General features: G+C 44.8%; 1 protein-coding gene across 2 annotated transcripts in view; it reads right to left on the minus strand.

The window, feature by feature from the left end:
• The window catches only part of POLRMT (RNA polymerase mitochondrial), a 68,224-nt gene that overhangs the window by 18,062 nt on the left and 34,730 nt on the right, over nt 1-15,432 (minus strand). For both annotated transcript variants that reach the window (XR_013585057.1, XM_078592533.1), the window contains exons 15-18: nt 13,090-13,212; nt 10,302-10,424; nt 9,259-9,438; nt 3,929-4,015 (exon numbers count right to left, since the gene is read on the minus strand). Coding sequence is in view for 1 of the 2 variants with exons in the window: in XM_078592533.1 (XP_078448659.1) it covers nt 3,929-4,015; nt 9,259-9,438; nt 10,302-10,424; nt 13,090-13,212 (513 nt within the window). In the remaining variant the exon portion in view is untranslated. The remainder of the gene's footprint in view (nt 1-3,928; nt 4,016-9,258; nt 9,439-10,301; nt 10,425-13,089; nt 13,213-15,432) is intronic.

Below are 15,432 nucleotides of genomic sequence, written 5' to 3' on the forward strand. Positions count from 1 at the left end.
GGGGGGGAATCAAAACGAGGGGGTTCCAAAGCTGGAGAGCACCAAAGATTGATGAAGTTTGCGAGCGGTCCCGTACGCGACCAGCACACAGCCCTGCGTGAACGGGGAAACTGCGCGCAGGAGATAAGATGCCGTGTCACTGCACCGTGTAAAATATATATAAAGCGGCAGCCCTGAAATTGCCTGCTCATACCACTACTGGCAGAAAGGCCTCCACTCGAAAGAGTTCTGCAGAGTCCCTCTTAGAGAGTATTCTTGGCATGCGCATTCGCTCTGGCCAGATGTCTTGGAAGAGATGGGAATACCCACACTTGAACCCGCCACACGCGACCATAAGGGTACCATGCACGTGTGCCTTCATACTTTTTCCGCTTCCTCTAAATGATTAGTTTTTTTTTTACGCAGGAAAGAGATGCCGTCTTATCTCCATGCGAAAGTCAAGGTACGTGGGCTGCACAGCGGGATCCTGCATCTTGTAAGTTTTAAATAGCGAAGTGAAGACGATTTTCAAAACATGCACGCATTCTCTCGCAGAGCCATTACTCGCTGGGGTCCTTCGCGCGGCGCTGAGTCACGGATTAAACCGGGGAACCTAAACAGCGTAAATGCGTCCCGTGGTATTTATTTTGTACACCGCTCGCAAACGGAAGACCCGAAAAAACACGTTAACACGTGCTCGCCCACACTAATATAAAAACAGCCGCTATCTGCCTCTCGCGGATGAAATTGCAGAGATCGCGTTTTAATTCAGGGAGGACACGCGCGCGCGCTTGATTAAATGTAACACGACCTTCGCAGGGCTGTTATAAACGGCGACGAGAGTGGGAAGGCCTTCATCAAGCGGCGGATAGACAATTCGCTCATGACAATTGCTGATGACCGAGTAATTGTTGAAAATGCAGAATGTGGGGGGGGGGGGGAAAGTCTCTACGAATGAAGAGGATATTTGCGCAAAATAAATATATCGTATGCAACCTACGGCAGGTGAAGGTGCTCAATATTGACAAGTCTGGTTGTTACCAGGTGGACAGTGTTTTTAGTCTTCTTGGTTCTTTCGGTAAAGTCACGTAGAAGGGAAGTAATAAAATAATAAAAATAAAACATAATAAAATTATTCTCACGACGTTTCGGCCACAACGCAAGCAGCCGTCCTCAGGTGTCGCCTCGACGGACCTGGTTTTCACCTGAGGACGGCTGCTTGCGTTGTGGCCGAAACGTCGTGAGAATAATTTTATTATGTTTTATTTTTATTATTTTATTACTTCCCTTCTACGTGACTTTACCGAAAGAACCAAGAAGATGAATCCCTGCAGTCACGAAAGCTTTAAATCAGTGTTTTTAGTGTTCAAATGCATCGCTTAATTATTTTCTGTTTAATTTTCGATTTAAAGCTTTCGTGACTGCAGGGATTCATCTTCTTGGTTCTTTCGGTAAAGTCTTTCCGACAGACCTGTTCTTCACCTGAGGACGGCTGCTTGCGTTGTGGCCGAAACGTCGTGAGAATTATTTTATTATGTTTTATTTTTATTATTTCCCTTCTACGTGACTTTACCGAAAGAACCAAGAAGATATTTTCTGTTTGTCTCACTTGTGCCGTGTTGCTACAGACGGAATTTGACAAGTAATGGATGAACCGAGCCAATTCATGCCCTTCCTCGACCAAAATTAAACTATTGGGAGTAAAGATAGCCCTATTTTTGCCACAACCCAACACGACCAAGCGATTTAAAATGTCCCAAACACCCGGCTACACAGCCTTTCGTAATTATTCACCCCAAATAAGTACAGCTTCGTTTGAAAGCCACTCTGTTGCCAACTAGATTCTCATTTTCAACAATCAAAAAAGCCGTGATATATTTTATTTAATGGCTCAAAGGCTTTATTAAATTTTCATGTATTGTTTTTTTTTCAAAGACATCGTAGTCTTCCAGCGTGCTAGATAATTAAAAGGCCGCTTATATAACACGTCGATCCCCATTGTGAAGATAACAGCTACGCAGCGGATGAACACCGGCATTTCACCTCCATCACCAACAAAAACTTAATTTCGCACTCAAACAGCTTGAAGCAACGGCATGTTTGATTTTAACGTAAACCACGGGGCTATGTGAAGAAGAATCCGCAAATGTAATAATTACATGGATTTTTTTTATCACAAAGAGAGCATCACAAAAAAAATTACACGTTACTTTACGGACAGAGGGCGCAAAACCCACAATCTCTTACTCGTGGCGCTGCTGGTGGGAAAAGGTTCCACAAGAGGAAGCTCTACAGAGCCGCTCAAGTGAGCCCTGTATGACACCACACACGCGACCTGGCTGCCTGCTGATCGACCGGCTGTGGTAGAGACATTTATACCGCCTGCACAGTGAACAAAGGGGATTTAAAGAAACCTGCACCCATTGTTTCAACTGCCACGCCCAGGGTTGACCTCTGGTATTGAAAGTTCATTCTGCTAGCCCTTACACCACGGCAACATCCTGGTCCTTATAATCTTGCCAATTTCACGGAAGGTTCATCAAACACACCCTGCGAGCAGCCGCCTTTGCTAATTACTGTTAATGTGTTTTTTTACCCATTCCTTTACCCTCCCAAAACATAATGAAATTACTTTAATAGAATAATTAACGGGCACATTTCGCACCTGTGTCTCCGGTGACACCGTTGCCTCTCGCCGAGAGGTCCCATCTAAGTTTTTGGTTCAACGTGACCCTCGTGTTACGGTATGAAAGGCGCATAAACGGAGTATTATTTTCGAACAATGCAAACCTTATTGATGATGGCGTTTTGCACAAGAATGTGAGTTCTAAGCACGGAAAATTGCAGGCAATGTGTAAACTCCCGGGCTGCAGGGAGCGAGTGTGCGTGTAAGTCAGTGAGCAAACATTAACAAGCCCCATTCGTCTTATCTGTTCCCTCTCATCATATCGGAAACAGCAGTGGGAGAAAAAACCAGGCAAATTTAATCAAAGGCCTGTAATGAATTGTACGCAATGCCTGTCAAATCCGTCTACGTTTGGTCGTCATAGTCATCTGACGCGGCTGTGTGAAAAACTGTTTATGTAAAGCTATACCCCTGCAAATGTAGGTAATTTGGTTAGTTCTTGCCTGATATAACTGTATCTTTACCATTGTTAGGTGGGTAATTACACTGGGCGGAGGATGATTTAGTGTCGTTAGCCTAATTACCTGCTGCAATTCAAGAGAAAGGGAGGACTGTTGCGATCAATAGCGCACACACTCTATCATTTCCACTGAAACGCATGAGAGTTTTGAATTGGTCGTCACAACGCGCCGGTTTATTTGCAGCTCCGCTTCGGAGAATTGGTGTGGAGTAAACGCAGAGCCTCACTTTCATGGATTATTAATGCGCACTATTTCCAGTCTTACATAAAACCAGCGTATATTGAAATAAGAGTAACGGTGGGGTGGGGGGAAGTATTCTTTTGATTTATATTGCTACGTAGGTTTTCACGGTCGTGCTGCACAGCTATCCGGTGTTTCTTCGGTGTTGTTCAGCATGCGATCTGACGTTTCAGTTCCTGAAGGAGCTGCCAGCACTTTTAACGAAACGTCGGACAGCATGCGAGGCTTGTGTTCGGCACAAAGTAACGGGGGTTTAAAATGCACCGTTGTGCTACATGTATCACACCCAGAGCCTGTTTCATTTTTTGGTGAAGAGGCAGCTTCTGCCATTAGATTTTTTTTTTTACTAAATCCTAACTTTTATTATCTGCCGATTTGGCTGTTTATACACCGGGGGGGGGGGGCAGGGATAATAAAAATCAATGGGTCTGCTTGTCCACCAACACATGAATCACGACTCAAGCGTTCAGCGGTCATGCACAGTTCACCGCAATTACCCGACTGGCCGCCGCAAATTGTCCCATTGATGGACTGGAAGGCACAGCTGGCGAGATACACCCACCTGGATCTCACGGGTTCCCGTGAACATCTCCCGGAGGCTGGAGAAAACCAGTTTGGTCAGATAGGCCGAGGCGTCCCACACGTGCTCCTAGAGGGGGGCGGGGGGGGGTGAGAGAGGGGGGGTGAGAGGGGGGGTTCACGTTTGTTTGGGGTGAGGTCAGCGAGACAGCGGGGAGTAGACAAGAGAGAAAGACGGTGCAGCTACACCATCAATCACAGAGCCACTCTCATTATACCTGCAGCCATATACATGCTATTGCTTTCTATCTATAGTTCAACGTTCTGGCTATGAGCTTGGCAGGTCGGTCGTTCCTTGCAACAGGCAATGTAGCGACACTCAAAAAGGTGACGGGGGCTTTTCTTTTTTGGTCGTGGCGGTGGAAGGTGGTTTTCTGTGCGTTTTTGGCACAACATAAATCTTAGAATGGCATATTTATGGGCTACATTTCACATGGAGCAGTGGCCTTTGAAACGAAATATACTTGTACAACAAAAAAAACACGGCAAAAAACTTGCCGTAAAATGTAACTGACAGTACGACGAGAATAGACCTTGCAAGAGATATAACAAATTGAAATGTAATCAATGGCTACTATTTAATTACATTTTTATAATAACCTCCATGTGCATTTTTAATCCAATAATTTTCTGATTTCTGGCCAGACTGTTTGAGAATTACAAAAGGGCAATGAACTTGTTTTTTTTCCCCCACCAACTTGATATAAGTCATTATAAAATATCTGCGACCTTTTTAGCTTCACGGTTCACCTGTGAAATTCCACTGCATTGCAGTTGCTGGTGGTTTAAACTTCAGTTCATGACTGAGCTTGGACGAATTGCAGGCAATGGCCACTCTGCGAAACTTTACAAAGCTGATGACAAATGTGTGCACTGGTGTGTGTACTTCACCCGCCGTCCCACGACGATTTGCAGACTAAGAACAGCAAGTGCACGAAGCTACGATTTTTGCAATCATCTCCGAGAGTAATTTAGTCTCACGAAGGGAGCGGCAAATGCATCCCAAGTTTTATCAGCTGGCACGTCTCCGAAGTTTTTTGTTGTTGTTGTTGTGTCAAGAGAATGACAGCCACGAACACAATTACTGCAACGCATGCGAAAACCTGCACTAAAATAACACGAAAAATGTTTCACTGCAAAAAAAAACCTTTCTAAAAAAATGCAAACGCTGCATACGGATTACCGTGAAGAAAAACTGATATTGCGTTAAGACCATACGGTGAAAATTATCGTATCATATTATCATACGCCAGACTTATTGTTTTGTCATTTTTTAAAAAGGTACAAATATTTCAATTCAAAGCACCTGTATGCTCATTAAAGAATCACGCCTGCACATTAAAAATCAAGATGACGGGGATGTTTTTTTTCTCTCCCTCCTTTCAATAAAAGCGTCATAAGGCCGAAGCCACCTGCTTCTGACGGGCGACGGCACACTGGCGTGTGCTTGCACTGATCCCCCTGAGATTCCTGCACGTACGAGGTTCTTTGCGGTCATCTCAGCCACAAGGATTGGCATAATCGCTGTATATTTTTTAAAGCATCGTGGCACGTTTCTGCCACGTGGAAAAAAATTGCGAGTGCAATATTCATGCTGCCTTGCTTTGTCGAAACAGCACCGGGCCCACACATCGTGCCAAGAAAAGCATTATGCAACAACTTTGCCACGACATTCTACGTAATAACGACGCCCAAAATAAAATCGAGCAAATGGCCTCATTTTCATACTGCTGCAAATATGACATAGGACCTCATTTAAGCTACGCTGCACAGGGACAGCATCTGGCGACAAGGATGCTCTGTAGTCATGATGAGATGTTTTTTATAATGAAAATATAATTTGGTCATGACCAGATTTGCAGTCTGGAATTACAAAATGTACTGGAATTACATTGGGTATTTAACCATGGATAAAAATGCTGCTTAATGACAGGAGAATTGTTTCGTATTACTAGACGCTAGTGGTTTATGGTCATCGCTTGCCATACTAAATTGTGCATTGTGTACAAATGTAAATAACTGCGCCATACATACATAGGGCACCATACAGGTTTTGTGACGCGAACAACGGTAAAACACTGACGTGACATTGTCATATTATGAAAGTTCAAGTGGATTGATGTTGCCGGTTATTACATTGAAAAATGAAGCAATGAGGGTATGTGCATGCGTGTGTCTGTGCGTCTGTACGTGTGTTTAATATTCGGTTCTTAAACTCTTTTGATCAGCTCTTTTCTGTACAAGTAGAGCGATGTGAATTAACATTACACATCACCCAACAAAGTCAACAAGTCCATTAATCAGTACGAATATTGCCGGTTCAAAACACGGTTAAATATAAATTTTGATTTAAAGCTTTCGTGACTGCAGGGATTCATATTCTTGGTTCTTTCGGTAAAGTCACGTAGAAGGAAAATAATAAAATAATAAAAATATAAAACAATAAAAATGTTCTTGCTGTGGATTTCACACCTGATGATGATTGCTTGTGTTGCAATCGAAACGTCGTGGGAATTTTTATTGTTTTATATTTTTATTATTTTATTATTTCCCTTCTACGTGACTTTACCGAAAAAACCAAGAATACGGTTAAGTATGTTTTTTTTTTTGGGGGGGGGTTCCTCAAAACTAAATTCCCAGATTCGCCGGCTGACATAGGGACGATGATAATTTACCTCTGGCAGGTATCTGGCAACAAGATAACAAAAATGGAAGAGTAACAAAACCATTTCCTGAAAGCAAAAATAAACACACGCAGTGACAAAAGGTGAATCCCAAAGAGCGTAACACACAAACTGCATGGGAATGCACGCTGCTGGATATGAGCGTGCGACAAAGGGAACCGCTTGGAATGTTTCTAAAAGCTTCTCTCCGTTTTTTCCCAGCACAATAACGCTTTAGGAAGCAACGTTTAGATTTCCTATGCCAGCAATTTCATTAATCGGCGCATCCCACTTGATTTTTTTTAAATATCGAGGACGCTGGACGCATACTAAATGTGCAATCTATGTAAGTGGATGTTGGCGATCGCTCCATCACCATCAGTTCGCAACAAAACCCCCGGGGGTCACCTTACGGAATGCTGCCGATCTGTTAGTGGAGATCGGGCCAATCTCGGGGCGTTTCCGCGGGGGCCTGCGATGGATGGTGGTGCAAGGGAGAGGGTTTGGGTGGTATGAAGGAAGATTTTCCTCCCCCCCACCCCCCGTTTTAAACCAGCACCAAATTCTGAGAAAACATTAACTCCACTTATGTGTAATTCATGGATTTCACGTGCCACTTTGTGAAAAGTTGAATTAAAGTAGCATTCGGGAATTGATTTTTTTTTTCATTAAACTTAAAGCGACTTTTAGGGTTACATTTCCGCACGCACAAAAACAACAACATTTTGGCGCAGTATATTGGCTTAATTGTAGTTTCGCAGCCGAGGGCATCACTGAGACACGCGTGTCTTTATGTTACCAAGCCGAAGACTGTAACATCTCTTGCGCATTGCTGCGTACAAAGCACTCCCTCTAACGCAATACTACGTTGGCATTTGTGAATGATGTATAAATAAGAAAAACTCAACACATTGGTCAATATCATCACCCGAAAGCAAACACTTATATAATAGGCAGCGTTTTGGGCAATGATCCACATTATTGACGGCCGTGTTGGGTTTTTGTGTTGCTGTATTTTAACATTCATTAACGAATGTGGCTTATTTTATTGTGATTGTTGGGTACAAAACAATAAAAACAATATTTCGTAATCGTTATTTAATATGATTTGCGCGTATAAAAATGAATGGGATAAACATCTCCGGTCCAAGGTTATATGAAGGTGAATTAATGTGTAACCCCTTCTAATCCGTCGCTTATCGCTAGCCGTCATCTCTGTATTCTTTCAGATTTTTTTGGGTGGTGGGGGGGGGGATTTAGACCCTCGGTTACTCCACGTGATGAACGCAAATGCAATTTTGAATTGCAATGTTTGGTAGGGGAGTATTTTCTTTTTTTTTTGCTCGTAAGTCAAAAGAGTTCATTATGAACTCAAAAGGCCCTTGATACAATCATTCCGACAAGCAGGTACATCCACGCGATGGACAGTCTGAAAACAAGAGACAAAGCCCCCATACAAACTAGCCTAATGGGCATCAGTGACAAGACTCGATATGATCAATGGTAAGCACATTTGAATACATTTTACCCCCTACACAAAATCTAATATTGTCTACCTCCTGCAGTGGCGGAGGTTACGCTGAAGGTTAAATGCAAGCATTATTGGCAGCAGGACGCCAGCTAAAAATAAGCAGCGTTTTTAAGGGACGTTTTTCAATTGACGGTGCAATCAAAAGTTATTTTTAGTAAATGAACAGGCCATTCCCCGGGCCTGAGTGCTTAATAGTATAAAAATGTGATGCACTTACGAAAATGTATTTCCTATTTTTTTAAAAACCTTAAATAGAATTTCGTGGCATAATTTCTCATTATGCAATTAATGTGGGCACGTGAGTAACAAACAACATTGTTAATGTGTTAAAGCATTTCTCATTAATTTCTTCACCATATAAAAAAGACACGCGGAATATATTTAAATCACGGACATAATAAATGTAACGTATTTGAATTCTGTTGAGCAAAGTTTCAAAACGGTGTTAGACCAGAGGACGCCAAAACACTTCAAAAGAAAGCTATCTCTAGTGTGGACCAATCAGTTTCAAAGACAACGCATATATTATCAGAGTAAGTTTTTTGTTTGCATTCTAACCACAAGTATTGTGGTTAATGCAGACATGATTCCTTGTAAAAGGTTTCAGTTTGGTGCGTTAACATCTAAACACCAGAAAAAAGAGGGGGCAAACCTATTATCATATTTTGGTACTGGCAAAGGAGGTACCAAATCGCTGTCGGCAAACATCTCAATCTTTTCCCATTACAAACGCAATCAAGAACACTAAAAAATATATTGCCACGAGGAAAAAAAGTTAACACCAGCAAAGCAATTTATCGCTGAAAAGCTTTGGTTCTTGCACTATACCCAAGTATCCACAAATCAACACAAAACCTGGCAGTCCCACTTTACTTTCCCATTTTTTAGCAGCAAACCAGTGGCACATATCTAGAGGGAGGCCCAATTGCTTTGTAAATTTCTGCAAAGGCCAAAGCTTTCGGAGATCGAGTCGTGCTGGCACACTCAAGCTTCAGACTAAATCGCAGAGGGCACGTCATTCCGCAACTGGCGCAAGACCCCAGGGGGCCCGGGAACAAAATGCCACGGAGCACAAACAGAAGGCTTTGGCTGGCAGCGGAGCCGCAGGTGGTGCTGCACCTTGGGGAAGTCGTCCATCTCGCTGAGGCGCTTCTCTATCTGCTGTCGTCCTCCGTAACGCGTCACGCCGTACACCACAGTCATCACCGTCTGCTTGACCAACTTGCGGCCGATGAAGCCCTCAAGCACCTGGGCGATCTTCACGTCGTTCTTGGCGTCCTCAGCACGGAACACATCAACCTGAGAACGGCAGCGGCCATCGGAGAGATTTGTCGCGGAGTTGTGAGGCGAAGGGTGGCGAGGAGGGGGGCGGCACCGAACCGTAACATCGTCAAGGGACACTTGCCAAAACCCTACACTTTGTCCGTGAAACACGCTCGCCCGCACCGTGTCAGCCGCAAGCCTTGAATAAGCAAAAGATTCATTAAATATTGCTCGACTGGAATACTTAAGATGGACATGAAGATAATACGATTGGAATTAGGTCCGCTGATACATGCACAGAGCTCCCTACGGTGACGTTTTCAGTTTAAATTGCAGCCGGTTGGCATGGCCCATCTTCCCTCTGGGTCGGTAATGGAAGGGCAAACGGTGCGGGTGAACCACATGGTGGGAAATAAATGGTGGTTGCCCTATGATGGACAAAGCAAAAAATTGTTGGATTTCCACAACTCGTGCCAGATCACCAACCAAGGCGAGCACCAACCAGCACTTGCTGTTTGGGGACACTGAAATTTAACAGAATAAACTATCTGCACAAGTAAACAAAAACATACACAAACATAACATCGCGTAAGGCTTTGGAGAAATTAAAACCAACAAGATTTTTTAATCAAAAACATGATTTACAGCAAGGTGCCGAGTGCTAGGATACCACAATTATCTAGACAGTTAATGAACCGGTGAGAGCAATCTTTTACAAAACAAGGAGGGGCAGAAACGAGAGCATTAGGCTCTATAACGTGCAGCACAGAATTTACTTTCTTTCTGCGTTTTAATTCGCTTGGGTCCCCCCCCCCCCCATCAGAAATAGACCGGCGCGGTACAGGAAGCGGCAAAGCGGAGGCCACGGGGACCGGTCGCAGCGCCGGCGGCGGCAGCACCTGCTGCGCGACGCTCGCGTACACGTCCTGGGGCATGTCCAGCGGCTTCAAGTTGACGGATGCGGCGCCAATCGTATCGCGTCCCAGGGCGGCGTAGTGCTGCAGCCCATTGCAGGACCCGTCCTGCGCGCCAACAAAAGCAGCAGCAGCAGCAGCGGGTCAGCAACAGGAGCAGCATCAGCGAGAGCGGAAGCGGCAGCAGCAACAATTCGCCACTAAGTTTTGGTGCCATCACCGTGGTGCCTGTGCCACACTCGGCGAACTCTTGATTCCACGTTGAGTGGCAAAGGTTTGCTGACGGGATCACGTGCCAGACGTGAGTGTTAAAGGTTAACAGACGAGGGTGACTGGCAGATGCACCAACTGCATTCCTCGCAAAATGTCAGCTTGTGTTTTAGCCACCTGACACACTACCCCAGTGCACCGAGCTTTGTCCCTCGAGGCCAGCTGTCTCTATCGGCCCGGCATAAGCATTCACAAGCCTCCTTTGCACAGACCGATTCGGCAAGCCCTTCGGTGTGTTTTTGGGTCATAGCGCGCGCGCTGACGGGCACGACGTTTGACGTTTCGCTCCGCGTGCTGGAAGCTTCTTCGGGAAATGAACAGAGCAACGCCTCGGACATCGTGCAGAACAACACCCGGTGCAAGAGTAAAGCACAACGGAAAAAATCTATGCAACGACTTCTTCTTTGATTTGTACCGGTCCTGAGGTTGTACCAGTCCTCCTGTACAACTTCAGTCAATCCTCTCCCTAGCCTTTGCTGCGTCCAATCATAATCCATATATGCGTCCAAATAAAAGCTGCTTGGTTACGCAGGGCTGTTCATCACACCTGCCGGACAGACTCACTGAAGGGACTTTGCCCAGATCACTCTAGCACAGGGGTCGGCAACCAAAATAACAAGAAGAGACATTTTTGTTCGATTTCGGTAAAAAAACTCAATAATTCAAGAGTCACAATGCACGTGAATAGGAGAGGGTCCTTAATAAATAACGTTCTTAAAGAGCCGCATTTGCTCCAGAGCCACGGGTTGCCGAGCCCTGGACTAGCATCTGTGCGATTCGGCGGGTATGTATTCATAAAGAAAAGAAGTATAAATAAAACACCTACATTGCAATTGACTTGTTAATGATAACCTCCAAATGCGCAATGCAAAAACCACCTAATGCAATAAGAGAAACATTCTGCAAACCTCACTCATCAAAATCTGGCCAGGTCCTTCAGTGGCAGAGCAAGAAGCTCAGAGACTGAAGGTTGTGAATTCAAATCCTGGTTGGGAGAGGGGCGACTCGCCCCATCATCCCTCCGGGGTCTGTGAAATGAGTTCCACTTTTTTGGCGAAGTCAACAGCGGTTCCCCTACGCACAGACTCACTCTCGCCATCGGGATACTGAATTTCAAGCACCACCTTAATGCTCATTTGAGCAGGAAGTCAAACCATTTTGACTTGTTTTGTTTCAGTCTAACTGGCCTGGCTTAAAAGTCACGACATCAGTGATGGCGATCAGCTGTGATCACTTCCGCACAGTGCACACAGGGACAGAATGGTATCACAATGTTTCGGTTTACACAATGCAAAGCATTCAGTAGCATATTGCAAGCAAAAAGAAAGGAAATTATATATTTATGCCACAGTGAGACAAATACCGTATCGTTAAACAAAAAAAAAGTACTGCGGTCATTACGATGCAATTTTAATGCGTCTCGATTTATCGCACGTAACGTTGTTCGGTAAAGACTCGGCGTGCAAGTTCACCCCACTGAATATGCAAAATCACCATCAATTACCGCTGCCGCAACCGCCGCCGCGTCCACTCCGAGCTCAAGGTCAGTCTCCTCATGAAGAACTGGGCCTTGGCTGCTTATACGTAGCGCCGAGAAGCGCTACTTGCTGCCCTTATCCCAACACTCTGCAACGCACAACCGTTAAAAGAAAAAGTCCAGTCGCGCCTCTGCTCATCTTCCAACATAGGTTGATATGCGAGCAATCATCATCATCATCATCAGCCATGCTCCCCCCACACCCAAGCACCTACCCAAGTAGTCGTCATCTCTCACGGTCAAGTGCTGCAACGATATATCTAGCTCATGCACAAGCCGAGATCTCATCGCTTCATCTCCCCTGTTGACGTCCACTGGGACCGGTTCCCTGCTTTGAACGGTTATCACCCATAGGCTTGTAACGACGCATTGGTTTATTGATTTAAATCTCTTCTAATGCTCACGTGATCACTGTAGCTACTAGTGGTGCTACATTCACCAAAGTGCTAAGAGGAAGAATAGATTAATTAATTGTCTTAAAACTCGAAATTGCGACAATTCCCCACATCATGAGGTGGCCGGGGGGGGGGGTGAGTCTTTAAATGCCTTCTTGCTATGAAGTGCAAATTGTACTGCACGCCTCGCTGCAAATGGAGCTGCCTGTGATGAGACGTTTGACAAAACTAATCATTGCTGCTGCTGCTGATTTGACGATTCTTGCCGCTACCGCTGCCGATTACGATAATGCTGAAGACCACGGTGACGATGAAGAGAACGATAATAAGCACAATGACGGTTGGGATATTGTCGATAATGACAAGGATGCTGACGATGATGATGACAGTGCTCATAATAAAGACGGTCACAACGATGATAATGGTGACAATGACGACGAAGACGACAACGACGATTAGAACGATGCACATGACGTAAACAGCGATCATGATGACCACTGTGACAATGACGAAGGAGATGATGACGATGAAAACGACGACGATAACGACGATGGCGACATCATCACCTTACCTGGTGGGTAGGAAAGTGTGAAATGTACTCCTTGGGATCGGGGGAGCGGACAGCTTTGGCAATCTCCATGCAGCAGGCCAGCACCTGCCACGGCTCGTCTGCCTCCATCCACCACTGGCGGCCCTGGGAAGGCATTCATTCATTCATCACGCGTAGTCAGCGAAGGAGCCGTTGCGCCAAACGTGTAATCCCCTGTGACAGCATTCGCATAAACTGCTCTTGCTGCCGTACACCAGCGTCTCGAGTGCTTTGTTTGATCCACAGGGGGTGCGACCACGGGGTACGGCGCCATTCCTTTGAGGGTCGTAATTCTCACTTCCAACGTCGACCACCAACCCAAGAGTGCAATTTTTTACTTAAGATGGGCGACGTGTCCAAAAAAGTGACATGGCCTGCTTCCCTCGAACTAAGCTCTCGACCACAGATGCAACGGTGACATTTCTGACGAAGTCGAGCCATCGGATGTCAAGACGGCGTCTTTGGCGTCGTATGTGGAAGGACTGCAGCCAATCCAAATCAGCTTCAGGCAATGTCCAGGCATCCGCACCGGACAATAACAAAACTGACAAAGCACAGTGCCGGTAAGACTCTCAATTTTGTGCCATCACTGTCGGAAGCACGCGACGGGACGTGGAGCAACGCCGAGTCACCCGCGGCACGTCCGGAGGGAGCCCTGCACCATCGTCGTGAAGGGACCGAGCGCTCAACCATGAATGAGATTCACTCTCTACGGGCCAGAGGAGTTGTTGGATATCATTTGTTTTTCGTGCGCATTAATCTTGCTGCTACCCCATCCCGCTCTGCCCCAGTCCCCCCAAAAAATATCTAATTACGTCATTATTTGTGAAAGCAACATATGATTGCGTCGCAATTTAATATTTAACTGGCGTAGGTGTACGTTACCATTTTTCATAATGGCTCTATCTAATTGTTAAGTGATCGCTAATTAATTGAACAAATGTACATATTAACCGTGGCCTTTTTAATTGTTTTAATTGATCTACCCCCCCCACCAACCTCCTCCGTGCACAACAATGGTTAAACATGTTCGTAAGTGTTAAGGCCATAGTCCACAAACAATGCTGGCCCCCTCTGTAAATACAGCTTGTTATTTATTTGTTCACTGCTGATTTATTTAGCATGTGGTTCACAGGTGAAGCCAACAAAAAATGTTTGTTAACTGTGATACACAAAGATCCCCCCGTGTAGCCTTTAACAGATTCTTGGGGCAAGTGCTTTTTGCGAAAACCTATGAAGGCCAGCAAGGCGCACGAGGGGGTGGTAAAACCAACACCACGCCAGGCCGCCTTTGTCTGCCAATGCTGACGTTTGCGCACCACACCAGGTACTCAGCTGAGGTTGAATCACACAGATAAACACAAACCACGCAATGGTCACACTTGCCATTAGAGACTATACGTCAATGCTTGGGATAGTAAACATTCAATGCATATGCCACATGTGTGGTTCAAAAGGCCAAAAAAAGGTTGGCCCGATGTGAGAACACAGACAAGGCTTGTCAAGTACATCGCTATGACACAGCATACCATACACGGATAAGCTAAATGTCTGGAACACAGAGATGTGAAATGTTGTTGTTAGGAAATAAAATGTCAAACGCTTCACGTTCTGCTGAATTAGATGGATTTTTTTTTTTGTCAACTTAACGTTTTGAAGACTGCGCAAAATATATTTCATTCCTGTTAGAGAATCCAATTTTTGACAAGAGACTATTTGTGCTTTCCCAGAGGCAGGTCCTTGGATTATGCCAGTTGACTTTAGTTTAAATTCAATTTTCAAGCAGATTTTTGTTTTATACGCTGAATATATATCCTTCAACTTTGCTTCGACAGCTCACCCACGCTGCAGGGCGTTCCGTGCATGCAAACCAATCTCCGTTTTTTTTTTATCTCTGCTGCTTGTGTTTAAAAAATGTATCAAATATAATTGTTACCTATTCAAAATATGTTTAGATTGGCTTGATTTGCCTTTATTTGAACTGTTGCTATCACAGAGAATACCTAAGAGACTGGGTTTATTTTCATCAACATTACTGTCACACAAGAAAAAAACTCACGAAGAGCACCTTGTACAAGTGTTAAGAGCCCTTTAAATTTGAGCTCAATATGGCCTACGAAGTGGGAGTCGGTTTACATCCAGGTTCTGAAGCCAAACTGTGACCTGTGAGTGTTAAAAAAAAAAAAATTGGGTTATGCCAGGAAAGTAAAACATTAATTATATGGCACTTTTTTTTTTACTGCAGAATATCACAACCTCACAATTATAAAACAAAAGTGAAAACGAAGCGGTTCCAACTTTTGGGGCTCTGCGCTTCATATCCTC

The sequence above is a fragment of the Lampetra planeri genome, chromosome 3 (genome assembly GCF_965212315.1).
Source record: "Lampetra planeri chromosome 3, kcLamPlan1.2.h2, whole genome shotgun sequence".
NCBI classification, from domain to species: domain Eukaryota; kingdom Metazoa; phylum Chordata; class Hyperoartia; order Petromyzontiformes; family Petromyzontidae; genus Lampetra; species Lampetra planeri.